The sequence below is a fragment of the Chaetodon trifascialis genome, chromosome 4 (genome assembly GCF_039877785.1).
Source record: "Chaetodon trifascialis isolate fChaTrf1 chromosome 4, fChaTrf1.hap1, whole genome shotgun sequence".
Classification (NCBI taxonomy): Eukaryota; Metazoa; Chordata; class Actinopteri; order Chaetodontiformes; family Chaetodontidae; genus Chaetodon; species Chaetodon trifascialis.
Genome location: NC_092059.1, coordinates 30,493,566 through 30,517,032, shown reverse-complemented (window position 1 = coordinate 30,517,032; position 23,467 = coordinate 30,493,566). Strand labels below are relative to the sequence as shown.

The window sequence follows — 23,467 nt, the reverse complement described above, 5'->3', positions numbered from 1 at the left end:
AGGAAGCTGATGCAAATAAAACTAAAGATCAAGTGCTAAACTTCAGATCTCCACCACCTGCAAAGAAGAGAGTGAGAGCAAGTCATCTCAAAATTGTAACAGGGTGGCTACATAGTGGGAATGGACAAGTAAAGCAACTTAGAACAAAATGGGAAGGAAGCGCAAGGACAGTAGTTGTGGGGGTAGAATGTGGTATGGATACTGTCTTAGAAAAAGAAAAGAATTTCTTTGTCCCTGAAGGAATTTCAACCAATGAAATGACATTAAACTTGTGAGACAACAAGTGTGAGATTACAAACACAACCCAGTCCATGAGAATGCATCTGTATCATGGCCAGGTTACACTTCCATATTGCCACGTACCCCCTGAAGTTGTAAGATGATGTGCCAAAGACGAAAGATAAATAGTATAGAATAGATAAATGGTGATGATCAAATTGATGGAGATAATCCACATCTGGATACTAATGATATAGTGCAATCGAATGCGAATGATTTTCAGGAAGAGGATAATTTTCTAGTAGATGAGCAAGAAAATTAATCCTTAAACAATAGCATGGAAAGTGGCTTACTGGACAACCTGTCATTATCAGTCATGGACTCTCACGGTATCACAGATGCTCACTTCATCACTAATCGCTTCTGAACTGTAGGAGGTGCACTCCAATGCATCTTAATAGTCCAAACATTGACCTCACATCTGATGGATCCGACTATGATTTTGATACAGGTGGCATTGAAGATGCAAGTGCTGAAAATGACACAGAGCCATATGATGTTGAGTAGGGTATGGCAGTGTGATAATATACACTGTTTAACCATACAAATGTGCCCATCAGTAGATATTTGGTAGTACCATCTCCACTGCAGGAGCTATCCTTAAACCATATCTACAGACTATCATTCACAGTGTATGAACTGCTACCCTGTGACACAGCAAGTGAGTATTTGTTTAATGACATTGCTTGGAGTGTAGCCACTTCATACTCTTTTCTGCTTGCTTGTACATTGCTTTCCACACTTTCATTGGTAATGCAGATATGTTGAAAAAAATGCACTTGTTATCAACTCAAAAACAGACATCTTTAAGGATGACTCCTCCCCCTGCATGTTTGTCCCATGTGCCACCACTCACCTAAACCAAGTTTTTTGCATTTTATTTCGCTACTTTTGAAGTCTACCTCCTCGAGAGTTCAACTTGGAAACTCAACTCAAAATGTGCACAAATAGGAACTGGCAGTGGGAGTTATGCACTTGTCTTAGTGCAGTGATATGTGATGAAAATGTCACAGAACAGAGCAGTCACTAATTGACAATTATGCTGTCTTAAGTGTTTGCTGTCCTGTCAATTGGTACTGAAAATCAACTTCACACTGCATGAAAAGTACTATTTTAAATGCAAATTGGGATTGTGTGTGTGTGTGTGTGTGTGTGTGTGTTCTGTGCCTACAGAATATAAAGATTTTTTTTTTTCATGCGGAATTATAACTGTGTGTAAATAATTTTATAGGTTACATACAGGATAAGTGTCCTGACTCTCAAAAGCCTTTCTTTTTCATTTACAGTTCTTGGACACCGTCACAATTTTTCGCATTTTGCCGCAACAACACCAGATGAAAAATGGTTGTGTGATTAGCTTGCAAAATTCCAGCAGGGTAAGTCCACTGCTCTTTAAGTAGGAATAAAAAGGGAACACACAAAGTAACCTGTCTTTTTTAATTTTCGATGATGTCAAACAGTTTAAAGAAGTTTACATGTTTTATAAAATATGCAGGTACAAAAATAGAAAATCAAAATCACAGCATGTTCTTCTTTCTACACAACAAAAATCGTGAGAAATTCAGAGAGTGCGACATGGCATATGATTGGACCCTCCTCTGTGATGAGTGGACGGCCTGGCTGCGGAGCGCCCATATCTAGAAAGTCCAAACAATGATTTAGAGAAGAAACCGCTGAGCGCCTTCAGTGGATTGTCTCGGCAGGTAACGCAGCTGATCATGCAATTGGTGGCCGACATGGCTGAGATACAACACAACAGTGACGGAAACGATATGAACCTGAGCAGGGGTAAGTTAATGAAATACACAAAAATACACAGGATATATTCTGCAGAATGTATGTAAATGTTGCATGACCTGTATGTACTTTTTGTGTTTTACAGACTGAACTTGTCCCACAACGAAGCAGTGATGTCACATTTGATGGCCACTTTAACTGGGAGTCCAGACATGGATGGTGTGGACAGAAGAGTCCTTTTATGAAAGTTTTTTTTATTTAACCCCTTTCTGTTGTTTCTTGTTGTTGTTGTTTTTACTTTCCTGAAGCCTGTCTTAATTATTTCAAACGAGTATATATTTTCTTCCAGCGGCCTGTAAGACATACTATGAGACGGTGCGGAGGAGCTTCAGGTATGCCCAGCCAGCTCTTTCAGTTCAAGCAGCAGCTCTGAAGATTTCAGCTCAGAGCAGACAGAGAAGGAAGCGGTTAAGAGTTATATGAATGCCGCTTTATTTTTACAACAATGTAAAAATGGGCTGAATTTTATTTATTAGCTGCATTGTTTTTGACAAACGTGGTCACATATGTTATCATGTGTTATTGTTTCTTAGCAGTACTAATATTATATTAATATCTGTATTTACAGCTGCAGGAGGCAAGAAGGAGTGTCCTAGCCACCCAGCAGGGAATTGATTTTTGCAGGGGCCAGAGGCAGCAAAGAAACATTTCCAGAGGCCTTAGACGGACTGTTTTTTTTCATGCACCATGGACCAGTGGCATGACCCAACCCAGAGACTCTACCAGGGAACCCCTCTGCAGATTTCCTTTCTTTTTCCAGGCACCAGGGACCAGCTGTTTGGCCCAGTCCCCAGTAGTCACTCAGTGTTTCCCCGAGAATTTTTTTCAGGCCTGGTGGCACCCACCGAAAAAACCCCAGATGAAACGCGTGGGATGGTTTATTGGCGCACTTGGATTAAGTCAGGTGGCACAGCAAGCAGTCTGCAATTCTGCAATTATTATATTTGCATTCAAATTTTTGTTCACCCAGACTATATTCAAGATCACAAGGAGAGGGTGACTTAATAAGGTGCATTTATTGCATACAAATGGAACATGCTTGATTACACATTGGCACTTCAGCCACACAGTGTGCATTGTTCTGTACTGCACTTGCTTTTTCTCGGTTTAGAGAAGAACTTCACAAAGGCATTGTGGTAGGGGAATTTCCTACATGTAATTGAGATTCTATCAGTTATAAATAATTTAAACATTTAACAAACATTAAACATAGAAGTTTTTTATTTGTTTTATTATAACAGAGATACATTCATTTGACAATGCCTGGGGAAAAATGACCCCTTAGTGGTTCTAGTGGAAAACTAGCCTATTGTCTTTGTTATTTTCATCATTATTGCTCACCAAAAAAAAGAAGCTCAATCAGAACAAAAATATAAGCTAAACAACAAATTGGAAACTTACCATGGGGAGTGTGGTACAACCAAAGGCTGTATTTGTGGTTATTAAGCCATTTGTTCTTTGTGTTCTACTGTGTGGTAGTGTAGTTTTCAGAGGATGGATCGTCAAATAAATTAATCATTAAAATACCGACAGGTGGTCCATTCCCGACAATATTCTGAACAGATGAACTTCCGCCTAAAATGACCATTAATGGCTGATAAAGAACTTTGCGGTGGTTTACTGGTCATTAATGTGGTTTTTCATGCAGTGTCAATTCATAAATTATACTTGGGAACTTGTCCAAAAACCGTATGTGTAGTTAGTGTGCACCCTGATCATTAAAGAGGATAGTTGTGTTTAGCCTACCTCTTGCTTCATTTGGAGACTGCAAGTAGAAGCATCTTTCATCTGATGCCATCAGATTATTTTTTCGTAAACAGTGTCAGATAGCTGTTCAGCCTGTCTTTACAGCTTAATGCTTGCAATGGTCTCAAAATTGTATATTTTAATTGAAGAGTACCCTAAAATTTGTAATGTTTCAGTAAAATTAGATTTTTGCAGGATAAGGTGAAGGTAGATTTATTCAATCAGAATAAATATGTGGTCTACAAAAGTCGCACAACAATCACACAAAGTAATGATAACATTAAGGCTATGGCCTATGGCAATGTAGGCTATTGTTTAAATATGAAACTGAAAGAAAAATAATGCCGTTTTTGGCCGTGATTTAAAAGTGCTGTAAAATCACATAGCATAGCTTCTCTAATTGCTCAATCTTAATCAGTATGGAATATTGTAATGTAGGCTATTGTTTAATTACAAATTATGAACAAAGAACAAAAATACAATGCAAAATAATAATAATAATGCTGTTTTGGCCATGGCTAAAACGCAAAAATCACAAATTATATCCTGTCATATTGCTGAAATACATACATACAAAGAACAATAAAAATATAAAGTGCAAAAACCACAACAGTCACACTAATAATGCAACTTTGTCCATAGATAAATACCCTTTAGATTATTACTTAGCCCAAGTTCAGAATGCTCAACAACCTTTGTGATGGCATACTTGTGCTTGGTATGCACAGATATTTCTGTGGCATTTTTGACATTAGAGGAAAGCACGTTTTGTGTGGGTCGTTATTACTATCAATTACTTTTTTTAATGAGGTCATCATGTATATCTGCACTAAAGGGTGACACGGGAGAGCATTTGAACTCCATCCTACCCCACGCTCGCAAAAATGCGGTCTCGCCCCAAATCCATGACAGTTTAAAAAAAAAAAAAGATTACAAGTCCTGCCCCGTCTCAGTCCAGAAGAATGGCTCGCATCTGATCATGTTCCCATGTTGAAATGACCTTTCAACAGAGATGAAAAGAGTCCTAGAATATTATACTCAAGCAAAAGTACTGTTACTTAAAATAAAAATTTCTCATGTGAAAGTATGGCAGTGAAGTACGAAAGTATGTACTAACCTAGATAAAAATGAAAAATAGATAGATAGATAGATAGATAGATAGATAGATAGATAGATAGATAGATAGATAGATAGATTATTCATCCCCAAGGGAAATTCACAAAAAAGTAAGTCTGAATGTCATCTTGTGTTGTTGTTGTTTTTTTTTTTGTAGCACTTTTTATTTCCTTTTTTCTTGCAGTACAGTCACATTTTAGAGGCATAGACAAGCATAGGTGTCTTGGGGTATAGTCCATGGATTTCACCATCCCTCAGTATCCATATATAGTTCCCATTCTCAAACAAATAGGGATGAATAGTAGGGTTGGGCGGTAATCCGGTAATAAGGTATCCCGCAGTATCTAAAAATAGCAACGGTATCAGTTTCATTACCGTCATTAAAACAAATGCTGCGCATATAGGTCTATACATCATTGTAGCATCGTCATAACAAAAATGAAGTCCACTTCATTCAATGTATCTGGTTAAATTTTTACTCGAGAAAAGGGTGTGCAAAATTACATGCTAAAAAATGAACCTGAGCAGTTTTACAGATGTTTTAACACAGGTATGTCCAGGCACTCATATGGGCACGTCTGGGCAGAGTACCGTTATTTCGTCCAAGCATACGGAGAAACTCCTCTGTTGAAAATGCTTTTTCAGCCTTTTTTCTGCTTGCTATTGTTCTTAGCTCTCATAAAAGGACGAAATGCAAATAAAACAGTAAAATAACACTTCGGGCTGCTCAGAGTCCTCTATGAGTGCTCTGCTCGTTCATGAGACAGAGCGGTGAAACTAACTGTGTGGTTACGCCGGTCAATAGCTCAGCGACCCACCCAAATTCACCATAGAAACACCAATGACGATCCAGAAGGAAGTAAGCCCAGAGATAGGTTATTGCAAGAAGAGCACTGCCTCCATTCGAGAAACCCTCTCCTTTTTATATAAGCTTTTTATACAAGCAGGACCTTCGTGATTGATCTCAAACTAACGCAGAGTCATAGGAGGAGATGTTAGCAGCGTTTTTCGGGCTGGAATATAACTTTTGACCACAAAACAGTAAAGGTAAAACATACTTTCTGATTTAGTTTTTTTTCTGCTACTCTTTGGCTGCTAGCTCGCCAAGTTTTCGTCACACAGTGAGGAGGCAGACATCTTCGTAGTCATCAGACTGTCTGCTTTCATAAGATACCGGGCTTTGGTAGTTTGCGTGAAGTAGTGAGATCAGCAGATGCAGTGCCATTGACGTGCGCTGTTTTCGTGTTTGTTGTTAAATGCGCATATAATTTCGTGGGGTATGAATCATGTTTCGTTTGGGTGCCAATGCTTGGTAGAGGCTTTTAACAGAGTTTCTCCCCGTCATTCTGGTATGCTACAAGTTAAGACTGGTGCTTCTTTGCATGAGCATTGACCGTCTGAACTGCGCGCATGTCACGCTGCCCTGCAAAGTCATTTTTAATTAGTCATGGTAATACTGTATACCCTGGGAAAATATGGGGAAAGTTTGACGATATCAAAATGTGGATACCGCCCAACTCTAATGAACAGTGATGTATAGTAACATTCATCCACACTGACGTGAAGAAAACAAACATCAGATCAGTATACACATTTAAATATAAAAATAAATAAATAAATAAATAAAATCCTCAGGAATTGTACCAATACTCTTGGATCACATAAGTCGGGAAAATATTAAATAATTGGGCACCATTTAGTAAGAAATAGGTCTTTTTTTAGTTGTAACCTTGCACTTTATTCCATGTCATCAACCAAGACTGTGATTATCTTCCGAGCAATTAGAAGAAGGAAGAATAAGGGCAGTGCTATTTCTTCATATTTGTTAATTTCATTTTGTATATTTTGCCATTATTCTAATAATTTTGGACAGTCCCAAAATATGTGTGTGTGGTCTCCTACCAGACTGCAGTCCCTCTGAAATTATGGTGTATGGTGAAATTATGATATCTAATCTGTTGGGCGGCTGGGGCAACTGTGGCTTTGGAAGTAGAGTGGTTGTCCACTTAGAAGCATCCACTCCAGAGCTGAACGGCACAGAACATTCAAGCCGCTATTGGAGGAGCTGTCAGCTGAATATGGTGACCTGCTACTACACACAGAAATCCGATGGCTCAGCAGGGGACAAATTTTGCTTAGTTTTTTTGTCACTTTTGGGTGAAATCAAAGAGTTCATGCAATGCATGCTGGAGGACGCTGAGTCGACACTTGACCTTGCATTTTTAACAGACATTACTGGGAAACTGAACCATTTGAACTGTGAGCTGCAAGGCAAAGGTAAGACGGTTGCTGATAAGTGCTTTAAATGCATTTATAGCTCAGATGAAGATGAACATTTTCTCTGTGCATTTACAGAGAAAAAAGTCTCTGCAGATGGTGCTAAGACATCTGCTTCTGCATCTGAGACTTTTGACAAAGTTGCAAAAGTCGGTGGCTCGGTGGCCTCACAGCTAGAAGGTCCCCGGTTCGAATCCCGCTGTGGGTGCTGGGCGTGTCCTCCACCATGCCTTTGGTGCCTGCTGCTCGAGGAAAAATAAGGGGCCTTTCTGTGGAGTTTGCATGTTCTCCCCGTGCTCACCTGGGGTATCCTCCATGAAAATACCCCCACTGAAAACATGCAAGAAGATCACCACCTGACCAATGGTGACAAAGAGGAACTGGTCCCCGGGCGCCGGTCGACTGGCAGCCTACCGCTCCTGGTTTGCCGTGGAGGAAGGACTGACCATGGATGGGTCAAATAGCGGGAAAGAATTTCACATATGCATGGCGTGTGCAGTTTCCTCCTCAACTCTCCATGTTTTGTGTAGAAAAAATGTGACGAATAAAGGAAATTCTTCTTCTTCTTAGAAGTACTCTCAAGTCATAAACAGACTTGAGCAAGAGTTTGAGAACAGGTTTTGTGACCTTGATCAGCTTGAGCCATGTGTGCCATTTATTTCCGATCCTTTCGTGAACGTGGCCACAACATGCATTGCCAAGCAACTAATTGCAACGTTCACCTTCGATGCTGGACAGGTGGAGATTGAAATTGTAACATTGCAAAATGACCTCCACCTCAAAGGCTATCAGTCTGAACCAAACTTTTGGTGCCTTGTTGACACAGAAAAGTACAGTGTTGTATGCACAGCAGCTATGAAGGTTGCCAGCCTGTTTGGATCAACCTGTCTGTGTGGATCAGACTTTTCTGACATGAACTTCATCAAGAACAAATAGCCTCACTGATGCACATCTGCAAGACTCACTCAAAGTTGCAGTGTCAAGTTACACTCCAGATTGCAATACACTGGTGAATTGTTAGTGGCTAGTGAAAATGGGACATCGTAATTTCCTAGGAATGCTGTAGAATTCATCAATTGAGTGTTGCATTACAATTACGATTTGTCATTTGGCAGACACTTTTATCCAAAGCAATGTATATGAGATATTCATACATCACAAGCAAGGTTCTAGACGGGAAAGAACAAGAGTAAGTATCCTAACGCAACTTTCTGTTCCAACTGGACATATGAAGTAATGCAAAAAGTGCATTAAGTTTTTTTTTTTTTGGTAATAAGACAAGGTGTTCAGTAAAAATCTTGATCTGTAGTCTTTTTCTAAAGATCAAGAGGGACTCCACAGAACGAATGGAGTTAGGTAACTCGTTCCACCACCGGGGAACCACAGAAGAAAAGTGTCTAGCTAGGACCTTGGGACCTTTTGGAGGTGGCAGCACCAGGTGCCGTTCCTGGGTCAAACATAGTGAGTGGGAGGGAGCATAAACCTGAGTGAAGGAGATCAGGTAGGTTGGAGCGGTTTTGGTGGCAATGTTGTAGGCAAGCATCAAGGACTTGTACTTGATGTTGGCAGCAACTGGGAGCCAGTGGAGGGATATGAACAGCGGGGTGACGTGAGCTTGTTTCACCTGGTTAAATACCAGGCAAGCAGCCGCCTTCTGTATCATCTGCAAAGGCTTTAATGAGCATGCTGGGAGCCCTGCCAGTAAGGAATTTCAGTAGTCGAAGCGTGATAGTACCAGCTCTTGTACAAGGGGTTGTGTTGCATGCTCAGACAGGTAGGGTCTGATCTTCCTGATGTTGTACAGGGCAAATCGGCATGACCGAACGAGAGAGGTCACTTGCTCTTTAAAAGTTAGTTGGTTATCAATCATGACACCCAAGTTTCTGGCAAGGGACTGGTTGGGATGGCAAGGAGCTCAGTCTTTGATATGTTTAGCAAAATGTGTCGCTCTTTCATCCATGCCGAGATATCGGCGAGGCATGCGGATATCCGAGCCGAGACAGTGGGGTTGTCTGGTGGGAACCAAAAGAGGAGCTGGGTATCATCAGCATATGAATGGTGTTAGAAGCCATGTGAGTGGATGACTGCACCAAGTGCGGTGGTGCATACTGAGAAGAGAAGGGGTCCAAGCACTGACCCTTGAGGTACCCATGTGGACAAGTAGTGGGATTTTGACACTTCTCCCCTCGAAGATACTGCAAAGGATCTCCCTGAGAGGCAGGACTCTGTTACCTGGTGGTATTCTGCTGAGTTGTTCAGGCTCAGAGAACTGGTTGCTGATGGTCGAATCCTTATCAGTAAAGAAGGAAGCTAATTGATTGGCTGTGAGCAAAGTTGAGGGTGGAGGCAGTGGGGGGTTGAGTAGTGAGTTAAAAGCCAAAAATAGTTTCCAAGCATCTTTGGTGGTGCTGATGTTCTCCTGATAATTAACAGACTTGGCACTTTTTAAATGGGAGGAGAATGCAGACAGGAGAGTCTGATAGTCACTGAGGTCAGAGGGATCTCCATTTCCTCTCTGCTGCTTTGAGCTCCGCCCATTGCTCTCTGATGACACCGGTGAGCCACGGACTGGTGGGGGTTTTACGAGCAAGTTTGGATGAGAGTGGACATAGATTGTTTAGAGAGGCGGTTAATGAAGAGCAGAGTGTGTCTGTTACCTCATTCAGTGAGGAGAAAACACTGTGTGGAGGCATGGTTGCAGAGACCTCATTGGAACATTGAGCTGGTGTGAGGGACTGGAGGTTTCATCTGAAGGAGACCATTTGTGGTGGAGCTTGAGGATGCTGTGGTCAGGATACAGAGAATGCGATTAAAAAAGTGGTCTGATACATGTAGTGGGGTGACAGTTAGCTTAGTTGTGCAGCAATTTCACATTGCAATTGAGTTGAGAGTATTGCTGCTTTGTGTGTGGGAGCGGTGGAGGCCTATTTGAGGTCAAATGAGGACAGCAGTGAAAGGAAGTTGACTGCATGCAGTTTAAGATGAATATTCATGTCACCCATGACAATCAGTGGGGTGCCATCTTCAGTAATGGTTGAGAGTAGTCTAGTTCAGTTATAAAGTTCCAGTAGCCCAGGTGGGCGATATATGACCAATATATGCAACTTAGTGGGAGCAGTAATGACGATTGCATGATATTTGAATGAGGAGCAGTTGCTTAGAGGATTAAGCTTGGTGAATTTCCAGTTTTTGGAAATGAGTGCGTCCGTGCCCCCTCCACGTCAATCAGGACGAGGTGTACGGGAGAAAGTAGAGTCAGCTGAAAGCGCAGGTGGTGTGGCTGTGTTTTCTGGATAGATCCAGGTTTCAATCAGGGCTAAGACCTGAATTTGATATAGCTTTACAAGTGCTTGGATAAATTCATTTTTGTTTACAGCAGACTGGCAATTCCGTAGAGCAAAGAAAAAGCAGCTGAGGAGTAGCTGAGGTTTTTCTGAGTGAGTAATGGTTCTCAAGGTTGCGTCGCCTTTTATGGCCAATGTGTTTTTGTCGCATGCCCTGGAGGACCAGAATATATTCGTTGCATATGGTATGTGTGCGCACAAAGGCAGCAGGAGTAGTGTAAGAGTAGTGGTGGTTACCTGTGTCCTTGCTCAGTGGACTCGCAGGTCTTTACCCAAAAGGGTCTTCACACTTCAGCGCAGAGTGTGTGTTAAATACAGGAAGTGCCACAGTTGTGCCCCCCACAGCCTGTTGCCACGACTGAACTAGTGAGTAGATAGTGACAGATAGAGGGTGTGACCCGCGTCAGCCGACCGTACTATCGAAACTCAGAGAGTGAGAACGAGTGCTCCGTGACACAATAACAGCAACAACAATAACAAAGTCTGCTAACAGCCTAGCTCCTAGTGTGAGCCAGAAATAACGACAGAAAACACTTACTGATCAATTGCCATCTCCTGTCATCCACAACCTAGCTTGCTCTACTAATGGGAAATGGGATTGTCCTTTCTTGATCTTGAGACATCAACGTGGCCATTGATCTAAGCTGGGCTGCCCAATAATATTTTTTTTTCAGGTTAGGTACATCTAATCCCCCATTTTCTTTTGAAGAGATTATTTGCTTGAATTTAATTGTGGGGCTTTTGTTTTGCCACATATGTGTAGATAAACATTTGTTAATTGTTTTGAATGTAGAAATTGGGACCTCTAAGGGTATAGATTGGAATGGAATGGGCAAGTTCACAAGGTGCTTCACCTTCTGCTGAATAAAATGTTTTCAGATATGTGCAGTGTTTTGGAAACATAGCACAAACTGAGGTAGACTTGACATCTGTAACATACAAACAAACATGATAGACAGTACAGTAAGATTGACTGAACTATAAAACCAGCCTAGACATATGAACAACTTTAGTCACTCTTCTTACTCTAAACATACATGAACTATTCAATTATATTTTTTATTGCAAGTGTGTTTTAAAAAAAAAAAATGTGTAAGAGATGTTTATAACCTGTCTTCTCCACAGTGCTCAGCGGAAGCGTGTCTTTAGCTATATGATATGCCGCTGCCTTCGTTATGTCTTCGTGCCTTTTAGATGATTTGTCATCAGGCACTGAAGCAGATACCTCTGCATGGTGGTCTGCTGCTTGTGCGGTGGTTCTGCAGTTGCAGATGTTGTTGGTCGTTGGCGAATATGGTTGTGCTCCAAAGAGTGAGCGCGGCTAAGGTGGTTAAATAAGTTTGTGGTATTACTGGTCTTGGTGGGGACGACAGTCTTGCTTAAGTTACAGACCACATTGGTCTGACTACGGTCCGACTTCTCATCTTACTCCTCCCGGAGCATCAAACACGAGACAATGAGATGGCGCAACTGAACTTGATATTGTTACATGACTGGCGTGTTAGCGTGTCTCTCTCATTGATTAGCGTTTACTCCCTATGTTGCTCGGTTACCTGAGAGCGAGTGCCTTTTTTCATGCAACCAACCTCGCTTCGCAACTTCAGGTTTCTTCCGACGAAGAAAAAATTATCGAATGTTTTATCGAATGCATTTTTTATTGATATTGATGTCGTGTCTATCTCAAAACATATTGCTATCGTTTTATTGCCCAGCCCTAGGTCCAGATTATTTCAGTGTCCTGGACAAATGGGAAAATTCCACTCAAATATTATATATGTTTATTTTCCCATGTTTTTGTGTCCAAGTGACATTGGGAAAAACATTTTTTTTAACCCGGTCCATTATTGAATCTCCGATGTATTGGGCTGATGGCAGAGATCTTTATGGCTAATATCTGCAAACCTTGGCAAATCACACCAAAACTGTTTGACTGGATAGATAGTAGTGCTGTCAAAAAAATCGCGTTATTAAGGCGTTAACACAAATCAATTTTAACGGCGTCATTTTTTTTAATCAGGCGATTAACGTTCTTTGTGACCTAGTGAACTTGTAGTTTTTTATAAGCTGTGGCCACTGCTAGTAACGTTACAAAAACTACAGGATCCGATTGTAAACTGGAAACGGCTTATCGGCACGCCCCACGCATGTTTGGTCTTGCCTGCTCGCTAGCTGTGAAAGTGAATCCTAGTTTACAATGATGTGCACTTTGTAACTTTATTTTGTATCACCCTGTTTTGATCCCTTAGAAAGGGTTGTTGAAGGGGATTTTTTGTAGCATTTATTTTTTTGTCATCTGTTTATTGACAGTGTTAAAATGTGTGAGATTTTATTCATTCAAATGTGAATGACTGCTCAAAATGAGAATGTTAGTGTGAAATATAACACTACACATTGTTTTCAATAAAAAAACATTTGTACAAGCCTATCCACTTTTCAATGTTGATAACAGTATTAAAATGATAATTAATGGGACATTTAGAATGAATAAAAATGTGCGATTAATTGCGAGTTAACTATGACATGTGATTAATCGCGATTTAATATTTTAATCGATTGACAGCACTAATAGATAGTTTTCTGTGTCAGGGGGAAATGCTTTTTGTCAGTGTATTTTGGGTGGACTGCCCATTAATGTTTAAAGTTGTGCTTGTTTACCTATAAAAACTTGAATTCTGTGCGGTGGTTGCAGGATTACTCTTACATGCTTCTGCACTGGCACACCCGTTAAAGCATGAGGACCAGAGATGAGAGTTGTTCAATAGTTTATTGTCTTCATTACCACAGGCAGTTAACTGAACGATGATTGAATGACTAGAAACAAATAAAACAAACAGTATAAAGTTCCTGAATAGATCCAATCAAACATAACTGAGCAAATCAATAAAGTAACAGTAAAGTAACAATAACAATGACAAATCATAACTTACTCAAATAATGCACCGACTATTCAGTCAGCTGGAGAGGAGATGAGAGGCAGCACCATGTGTTGGCCCTGCTGCAGCAAACAAAGGAAGAGGCTGAGCAGGCCTGACTCAGGCCTTTTAACAGTTCAGTTGTGGCCTGATAGGTGGAGGCCAGAGCCCGCCCCCTCAGAAACCCAGGCAGGTAGGGGGATTTGCAACATTACCCATTACATTGTTGAATACTCAATAAGAGTATGTAAGTTGAATTTAATTGAAAAGGGTTTTTTTTTTTTTTTTTTTATTCCAAATGTACCAATACCAATTATTGGTGCATAGTCCCTGCCTTGTTTCTGAAATTGGTCCTGGTCTAGGCATACATGACCGTAAAGCTGTGCCATGTTCAACAGTATACTTTTTAACTTGGTGAAATATGTGCGTATTTTACTCAGGAGCAAGAATGACAACGCAATGCATAATTAAGTATAAGCACCTCCATTTTTTCAACCAATGTTATCCATTTAATCGAGGAAAGTGCTATATGTTCACTTACAAAAAAAAGTGCAGTACTCAAGCCTTTTTTTCCCCAAATAAACTGCATTGTACTACTTTCACAAAACAAGGAAGGCCAAGGCACGGAGATATAGACTGTCCATTCCAATGATCATCATGGGGAACGTGAAGGCTGTGGCAAATAAGACGAACGAGCTTGTTGTGCTGATCAGGACTCAGTGGGATTATTGACAGTGTGGCCTGATGGCCTTTACTGAGTCATGGCTTCACTCACATGTCTGAGACCGGATCGTGGAGGTACCTGGCTTCAGCTGTGTGTGGGCAGACAGAGATGGGGCTCGAAGCGGCAAGAAGAAGGGAGGAGGAATTGCACTGTTTGTGAATGAGAAATGTAATCCCGGACATGTTACTGTTAAGGACTGTTTCTGTAGCCTGGACATTGAGTTGCTAGCTGTGGGGGCGCGGCCTTATTATTTGCCTTGGGAGTTCACAGTTTACATTCCTCAGAAGGCTGACGGGAAGCAGTGCGTGACGTCATCCACTCCACCGTAGTGGAGCTACAAATGCAGAAACCAAATGCGTTTGTAGTCATTACTTTAATCTCAACACTTTGGACAAACTCTGTCAACATTCCACCAATTCATTAACTGCCCCACCGGAGACAACACCACTCTAGACCTACTGTATGCTAATAAAAAGTCTGCTTAATGGGAAGAAACAAGCCTGCAGGTCAGGGGACAGAAAAGAACGGAGGAGTGTTCAGCACCAGCTGAGGGAGAACCTGAGGCAGAGCAGAGATGCCTCCCGGAGGAAGCTGGAAGCCAACCTCCAGCAGAATATCCATCCATCCATCCATCCATCCATCCATCCATCCATCCATCCATCCATCCATCCATCCATCCATCCATCCATCCATCTTCTCCCGCTTCATCCGGGGCCGGGTCGCAGGGGCAGCAGTCTAAGCAGGGAGCTCCTCACCCTATCTCTAAGGGAATGCCCTGTCACCCTGCGGAGGAAACTCATTTCAGCTGCTTGTATCCGGGACCTCGTTCTTTCGGTTGTTGCCGCCGCACTGATATGCCTGTCTGGACGAGTTTAAGTATCCAGCAGAACAGAGTGAGGGATGTGTGTGCAGGAATGAAGGAGATCATGGGGCTCAAGGCAAAAGACAGAGCAAGCAGCCAGCAGTCTTGAGAGGGCCAATGAACTAAACCTCACAGACAGGAGTGCAGGAGTTGCCTTCTCTTCACCTTGTACACCTCAGACTTCCAGTACGACTCCTCATTGTGCCACCTACAGAAGTTTTTGGATGACTCAGCAGTGATGGGGTGTATAAAGGATGGACGAGAGTAGGAATGCACAGTAGTGATGGATGATTTTGTGAAATGGTCTGGTCGAAATCACCTGGTACCAAGACCAAGGAGATGGTGATTGATTTCAGAAAGATGACCACACAACCACTGTGTAATCTGGGTGAGAATATCACAGTGGTTGGGGATTACAAATACCTCAGAGTGCACCTTGAAGATAGACTAAATTGGAAAACCAACATCAACGCTGTTTAAAAGAAGGGGATGAGCAGACTCAATTTCAATTTCTATTTTTGTCGCTTCAGGAAATCATTCCTGCCACAAGCCATTACATTGTACTATAGTAACTTAAACAGTTAATCTATCATCCTTACAACCCCCAATATTTCAGTGTTACATATTATCTGCACTACTGCAATATTGCACAGTACTGTTTATTGTTTACATTTATTTATCTCTTGCAACTTGCATATGTTTTGGTACATACTTTTTAGTTCTCCCTGTTTCTCTTTAATAACTGCCGTTAATCTTTGTTTATATACTTAGTTTTATTTTATTGCTTTATATATCAATAAAGCAAAGTCTAAGTCTAAGGAAAATGCAAAATTTCTTGGGAAATATGTATTTTATAACAAACTATCTGTATTACATGACCCAATGTAGGTCACTATTGGGGGGGGAGACAACTATCACCCGACGACTGAAAAATGTGTTAAAACTATCAGAACATTCCATTGATTTCATAATCATTGTTACCTAATTGTTTTTATGAATGTGTCAGGGCTCACCATCTAGTGAAAAAAACTGAGTAACATGTAATAATAAGAGTGCAACAGAGCAGCTGATAAATGGGGACGTGTAAAGCCCATCATTGAATATTTTGCAGTATCACTGTTCAAAGGGACACAGTTCTACACCATCAAAAGCATCTGTCGGAGCAGTAGTACACAGAGTTCCAAAAAGTTCTCATCACAGGGAAACCGACTCTTGGGTGTGGACTCGTCCTTGCACACAGCCACCTCCTTAAGGTCCACTGTTACTACTGTAGTGTTTCTTTTGCTTCCTATTTTTGTGCAAAATTATTTATATAGTATAGTAATATTGTCATATTAATTAACATATTATGTGTTACATGAGTAAGGTCGATGAAGCATAACTAAATTAAGCTTCTATCCAAAAAATCTCAGGAGAAGTGGCCATTCTCTTGAAGGGTGTTCATCCAGAACTGACTGCTCTGTTTTTTTTGTGTCCCCTGTAAGGATTCAGTGTGTTGATTTACTGTTATGCCCATAAATAAAATTATCTTTGAAGTAAACTGTTGATGTGGTTTCTCCTCCAACACCTTCATGTTCGTGACGTGTATTTTCAGTGCCATGTCCACACAAATTTTCTCTGGACACCCACCCAAGCACGAAATGCATTGAGTATGATAGTCAGCTACAACCTTGGTGTTTGTATTTGTTGTATAAGCCTTCCATCCATAAAACAAAATGATGGAAAAAATTGTAGGAGTCCATGTGCCGAATAGCATTAGGCCTGTTTGTGTTGTACTGCCGATTTCTAAGATGCTGCACCCTTCAAAGCTCCACAACGCAGAGACTGATGAATTTGATGATCTATTGTATTGTATCCTGCTGTACCACAAATTCCATTTGAATTGCCAATAGCTTGAACCAGCGATATCCTAGCAGCTCTCCATTTTGTTGTATTTCCTGTTGCACAAAAGCTATTGCCTCATGCAGATCAGCATATTGTTTTCTTCTGAATAAGCCAAATTCATGGTAGTGTCTCTTAATAGTCTGGATGCTGATGATAATATCATGATTCTGGTGTAAAATCACAAGTATTTCCTTCTTGCTAAAGCTGATTGTGAAGTATCATTTTGGTTAGTGGTAATACACTGCACTGCAGGCATAATACATTGCAAGTTGTTGTGTTCGCACTGTGAACAGAGTTTGCAAAGAAAAAAAAACAAAAACTTTTGAGTTGTTTCATGTAACTTTTTTTTTCTTGTAAATCTACCACTTTGTGTGTGTGTGTGTGTGTGTGTGTGTGTGTGTGTGTGTGTGTGTGTGTGTGTGCATATATATATTTTTTAAATGTATTTTTTTTGTCATCTGTTTATTGACAGTGTTAAATTGTGAGAGATTTGATTGATTTGATTTCCAAATGTGAATGACTGCTCAAAGTGAGAATGTTAGTGTGAATATAACACTACATGTTGTTGTTTTCCAACTGAAAAACATTTGCACAAAGCAAGCCTATCCACTTTTCCATGTTGAGGGGACATTTCAAGGGACATTTAGTATAGATAAAAATGTGCGATTAATTTGTGATTAATCGCGAGTTAACTATGACATTCATGAGATTAATCGCGATTAAATATTTTAATCGATTGACAGCACTAATATATATGTACGTGCATACATGTATCTTCATTATTATAAACTCATGAAAACATAAATAAGAATATTTCATTTATGCCAATAGATCCCCTTAAATCCTACACACAGGACCTTTAAACAACTGACTTTTTTTTTTTTAAAAAGATCACTATATATATCATCCAGAAAAATTGCGTAAATTCTGTGGCTGGAATATAATGAGAATACATGAGAGGCACACGCTGTTGCCAAGTGGAAATTCTTCCTATTTTTTGGTATTTGTTTGTCATCAGGCATCAGACAAATGACCAGCTGTATCAGTTCTGACTGTATTTTTTCCTCTTCTTCCTTTCTTTCCTGGTGCAGATCAAGAACTGAAGAATGTCATTGACAAGCTGGCCCAGTTTGTCGCTCGGAACGGGCCAGAGTTTGAAAAGATGACAATGGAGAAACAGAAGGACAATCCTAAGTTTTCCTTCCTCTTTGGGGGAGAATACTTCAGCTACTACAAGTGCAAGCTTGCTATGGAGCAACAGCAGCGTATGTAGTTTAAAGGGACAGTCCACCATAAAACTATTTGCACATAGATATTTGTATGATGTTGGAATTTTCAGTTCATGTGTTGTTCCAGATAATTACCTTATTTTCCGGACTATAAGTCGCATCAGTCAAAAAATGCGTCACGAAGAGGAAAAAAAACATATATAAGTCGCACTGGACTATAAGTTGCATTTATTTAGAAATTAAATTCACAAAGTCCAAGACATTTATTCTGCAAAGGCAAGTTATTCTACTACACAATAGGACACAGAACAACAAGCTGAATAGGTGTCTGGTATTTTAATGTAACACATTAACAGAAATTCAACTACACAATAGCATAAAGAACATACCTGGGAGGCTGAATAGGCAAAATTAATATAACAAGCCAGTGAGTCCAACACTGGTACTGGTAAGCAAGTTCACCAAGCTCCCTCTCTCATTCCACATCACTAAATCCAGAATCAGTATCAGAACAAGATGCTGGCGCGTGCGGATGCAGCAGCTCCTCTCTGTCCCGATAATGTGTTGTCTACATGTTTGTCTCCGTCAGTGTGTTCGAGTGATTTTTTGTTTTCATCGCGCTTGTCTGTCCCCGTGTGCACATACAGCCATGGGACTTTTTTGACATCGACAATACAACAATCTGCAAGTTAAACCCGGCACACGCTAAGGAGTTCCGAAACCTCGGCCTACTCTGGCGGCCGGCTTCGACACCGACCCCCACTACGGCAGCTCACCCAGAGAGGAAGCACCACAAGCGGTGCAAGAGGAAGCAGAAGCGGGGAAAGCACGGGGGTATCTGGGCCAGGCTAGCGGCGAATCCACACAAGCGGGCTATACATCCTCATCCATCAGGCTGTTAGGATGTTAGGTCAAGGACCAATACTTGATGCTGGTAGCAACTGGGAGCCAGTGGAGGGACATGAACACCGGAGTGACGCTCGTTTGGGCTGGTTAAGAGCTGGGTATCGTCAGCATATGAATTATGAGAAGCCATGTGAGCGGATGACTGCACCAAGTGCAGTGTTGTATATTGAGAGGAGAAGGGGTCCAAGCACTGACCCATGTGGCACCCCTGTGGACAAACAGTGGGATTTAGACACTTCTCTCCTCCAAGATACTGCGAAGGATCTCCCTGAGAGGTAGGACTCAAACCAGTGGAGAGCAGATCCTGAGAAGCTGAGCTCAGTGAGTGTGGAGAGGAGGATTTGGTGGTTAACCGTTTCAAAGGCAGCCGATAGGTTGAGTAGTAGTAGAACAGAGGAGTGTCCAGTAGCCCTAGCTGATCGTAGTGTTTCCACTACAGATAAGAGCACAGTCTCTGTAGAGTGTCTGCGTTTGAAACCAGATTGGCTGGAGTCGTGCAGATTGTTATCAGAAAGGAATTCAGAGACCTGATTAAAGACTGTGCACTCAAGAGTCATTGAACCGAAGGAGAGGAATGAAACTGGCCTGTAATTTTCAACCTGAGCTGGGTCGAGTGTAGTTTTCCTTAGCATTGGGGTTACTCGGGCTTGTTTAAAAGCATTGGGGAACAGACCCGTTATAAGTGAGGAGTTGATCATGTGGGTGACAACAGGGATAAGTGTGGGCAAGATGGCCTGCAAGAGGTTGGAGGGTATGGGGTCCAGTGGACAGGTGGTGAGGTGAGAGTCGAGCAGAAGGTTGGAGACTTGCTCCTCTGTGACATGGGAAAATGAGGAGAGTGAAGTCTGTTAACTGGTGGTATCATGAGTAGGTCAGGCTCAGAGAAGTGGTTGCTGATTGTCAAAACTTGTCAGTGAAGGAAGCAAATTGATCGACTTTGAGCAAAGTTGAGGGTGGAGGTTGTGGGGGGTTGAGTAGTGAGTTAAAAAGCAGAAAATAGTTTTCGAGTGTCTTTGGAACTACTGATTTTCTCCTGATAATAAGTGGACTTGGCACTTTTCAGGTGGGAGGAGAGACATGCAGAGAATGCAGACAGGAGAGTCTGTTAGTCACTGAGGTCAGAGGGGACTCTGGTTTTGCTCCATTTTCTCTCGGCTACTCTGAGCACCATCCGTTGCTCTCTGATGACACAGACTGGTGGGGGTTTTACAAGCAGGTTTGGTTGAGAGTGGGCATAGGTTGTTTAGTGAGACGGCAAGTGAAGAGCAGAGTGTTGCTTCATTGAGAGGAAGTGAGGAGAAAACACTGTGAGGAGGCATGGTTGCCGAGACCTCATTGGAGGCTGGTGTGAGGGACCGGAGGTTTCGTCTGAAAGAGACCATGCTCTGGTAAGGATACAGAAAATGCGATAAAAAAGTGGTCTGATACACGTAGTGGGGAGACAGTTTAGCCGTGCAGCAGTTTTGCATAGCAATTAAGTCAAGAATATCACCCGCTCTGTGTGTGGGAGTGGAGGAGGCCTGTTTTAGGTTAAATGAGGATAGCAGCAAAAGGAAGTCAACCGCATGGGGTTTGTTAAGGTGAATATTCATGTCACCCATGACAATCAGTGGGGTGCCATCTTCAGGTATGTTTGAATTCAGACACTGTTACTGCCTACATCAGCAAATGCATCAATGATGTCACGGACACCAAGACCATCACAGTGCAGGCCAACCAGAAGCCATGGCTGACGGGGGAAGTCCACAGGCTACTGAAAGCCCAGAATGCTGCTTTCAGAGCAGTTGACAAGGCTGGTCTGAGCAACACAGACCTGTGACGATGACATCGCTCTGCTGAACGATGTAATTAACTTCGTTGGACGGTTTGAAGCTGACAACACCCCCTGCACAGAAGACACCACCCCCTCCAGATGACCATGTGCTGTCCTGTCTCCAGCCAGTGTGAGGAGATCCCTCTCCTCCAGGATCAACGCTCGCAAAGCCGCAGGTCCTGACAACATACCAGGTCGTGTGCTTAAGGACTGTGCAGAAGAGCTCACAGATGTCCTCACAGGCATCTTCAACACCTCCCTGAGCCAAGCTGTTGTCCCCACCTGCTTCAAGAGTTACCACCATTGTCCCTGTTCCAAAGAAGACTTCTCCATCCTGTTTCAACGACTACTGCACTGTGGCACTGACCCTCATCATCATGAAGTGCTTCGAGTGGTTAGTCATGCACCACATCAAATCTGTCCTCCCTCCCTCCCTGGACCCCTACCAATTTGCATGTCAGGCCAACCGGTCCACTGATGATGCAGTCTCCACTGCCCTCCACTCAGCTCTCAGCCACCTGGACAATAAGGACTCATACGTGAGGATGCTGTTCTTAGACTTCAGTTCAGCTTTCAACACAATCATCCCCTAGCAGCTGATACAGAAACTGGACTGTCTCGGACTTAACACCTCACTCTGCAACTGGTTGTTGGAATTCCTGACTGGAAGACCACAGGTAGTCCGGCTCGGCAGCAACGCATCCGGCACCATCATGCTGAACACAGGGGCCCCCCAAGGATGCATGCTCAGCCCCTCCTCTTCACCCTGCTGACCCACAACTGCATACCAACACACAACACCAACCTCTTCATCAAATTTGCAGCTGACACTACTGTGGAGGAGCTCATCAGTAACAATGATGATTGAAACTACAGGGATGAAGCGAGCCAACTGCCAACATGGTGCAGAGACAACAGTCTCTCTCTCAATGCGGAGAAGACAAAGGAGATTGTTGTCGACTTCTGGAGAGCCTCCACCCAGCACCCCCCACTGACCATAAACGGTGCTGCTGTGGAGAGAGTGAGCAGCACAGTTCCTGGGCGTGCACCTCACTGAGGACCTCTCCTGGAGCCGCAACGCCTCTTCACTGGCCAGGAAGGCTCAGCGGCACCTCTGCTTCCTCCGCAGACTGCAAAGAGCCAGAGCACCAGTCCACATCATGCATACCTTCTACTGTGGAACCACCGAGAGCATCCTGACCAGCTGCATCACTGTGTGGTACGGTGGCTGCACCGTATCCTGCCGGAACACCATGCAGCGCACAGTAAGAGCAGCTGAGAGGATCATTGGTGCCCCCCCTCCCCTCCCTCCAGGACATTTACAGTACATGCCCGGCCCTCAAAACACTCAGCATTGTGAGTGACTCCACCCATCCTACCCATTGCCCCTTCAGCCTCTTGCCCTCCGGGAGGAGAATGAGGAGCCTACGTACACAATCTCCATCCAATCTGTACTGTATAACTGTTATTTATTTTTGGTATACATTTCACACTGTTTTTACTGTTCATAAAAAAAAAAACTGTTCATCACACTGTATTTTAGATCTTAGATTGCCATGTTTTTATTTGTATACATTTCTTTTATATTTTTAGTTTATATTTTATATTACATTTTATATTTTATATTTCATGTTTATTGCTGTTTGCACCAGGGATTTGAGGGAAATGATATTTCAGTTCTGTTGGTGTCCTGTACATATAGCAGCATTGACATTAAATTTGACTTGACTTGACTTTATTGAGCCCCGAGGGAAAATTCTTTTTGTTACAGGTGCTCCTTACAAGAATAGAGAGAAAAGATTTAATGTGTAGTGCAATTAGAAGAGAAAAAAAAGTGTGTGTGTGTGTGTGTGTGTGTGTGTGTGTGTGTGTGTTTGTGTGTGTGTGTGTGTGTGTGTGTGTGTGTGTGTGTGTGTATAGAATCCAATAGAATCCATTGAATTTTTCAACCTCAGTGTTGCTCCTGAACACCTCCACCAACTCCAGAGGAAGATGAAGCGCTGTCTCCTTTTCTGCAAGGCTGTCATCAGACTCGGCATTCAGCAGTCAGTTACTTTTTTCAGTGGTACAGGAGCAGCATATAGTTGTCACAAGCCTAGAGCGCCCTCTTGCGGCTGTAGACGGTAATGTTTACTCCTTGGTTCATGTCAGTCAGTATGAACTAACATTTAAAAACATGTTAAATTATATTTATTTTGACATATAAGTCGCAACTGACTTAAAGTCACAGGACCAGCCAAACTATGAAAAGAAGTGCGACTTATAGTCCGGAAAATTCAGTAGGTCTTTCTCAATACAATACAAGCCTTCATGAAATGAATGAATTCATGTCAAATGCAGCTTGTAGCATTGAATGAATAAGACCAGGCCAATTATCGCTGAACTTCTAACTGATTTTATCAAAACAACATATTCACTTTGTCAAACTGTATTTAAGTCACATAGTTCAATAATAACATTTTTTTTCACCCATGTACAGAACATCTTGACTGTATTTCATGTTTTGGGAGAAACTGTTGAATGAATTCTCCAGTGCCATATTATTGATGTGTACTCTGTTTTAGATTGGATTTTTTTC

At 42.0% G+C, this 23,467-nt stretch overlaps 1 protein-coding gene and 1 pseudogene across 4 annotated transcripts in view; one reads left to right on the top strand and one right to left on the bottom strand.

Annotated features, from left to right (window-relative positions):
• Positions 1-23,467, top strand: part of cherp (calcium homeostasis endoplasmic reticulum protein) — a 51,223-nt gene that overhangs the window by 3,690 nt on the left and 24,066 nt on the right. For all 4 annotated transcript variants that reach the window (XM_070961064.1, XM_070961063.1, XM_070961062.1 and 1 more), the window contains exon 2: positions 18,033-18,206. In XM_070961064.1, coding sequence (XP_070817165.1) covers positions 18,033-18,206 — 174 coding nt within the window. The remainder of the gene's footprint in view (positions 1-18,032; positions 18,207-23,467) is intronic.
• Positions 43-11,111, bottom strand: LOC139330038 (uncharacterized; annotated as a pseudogene).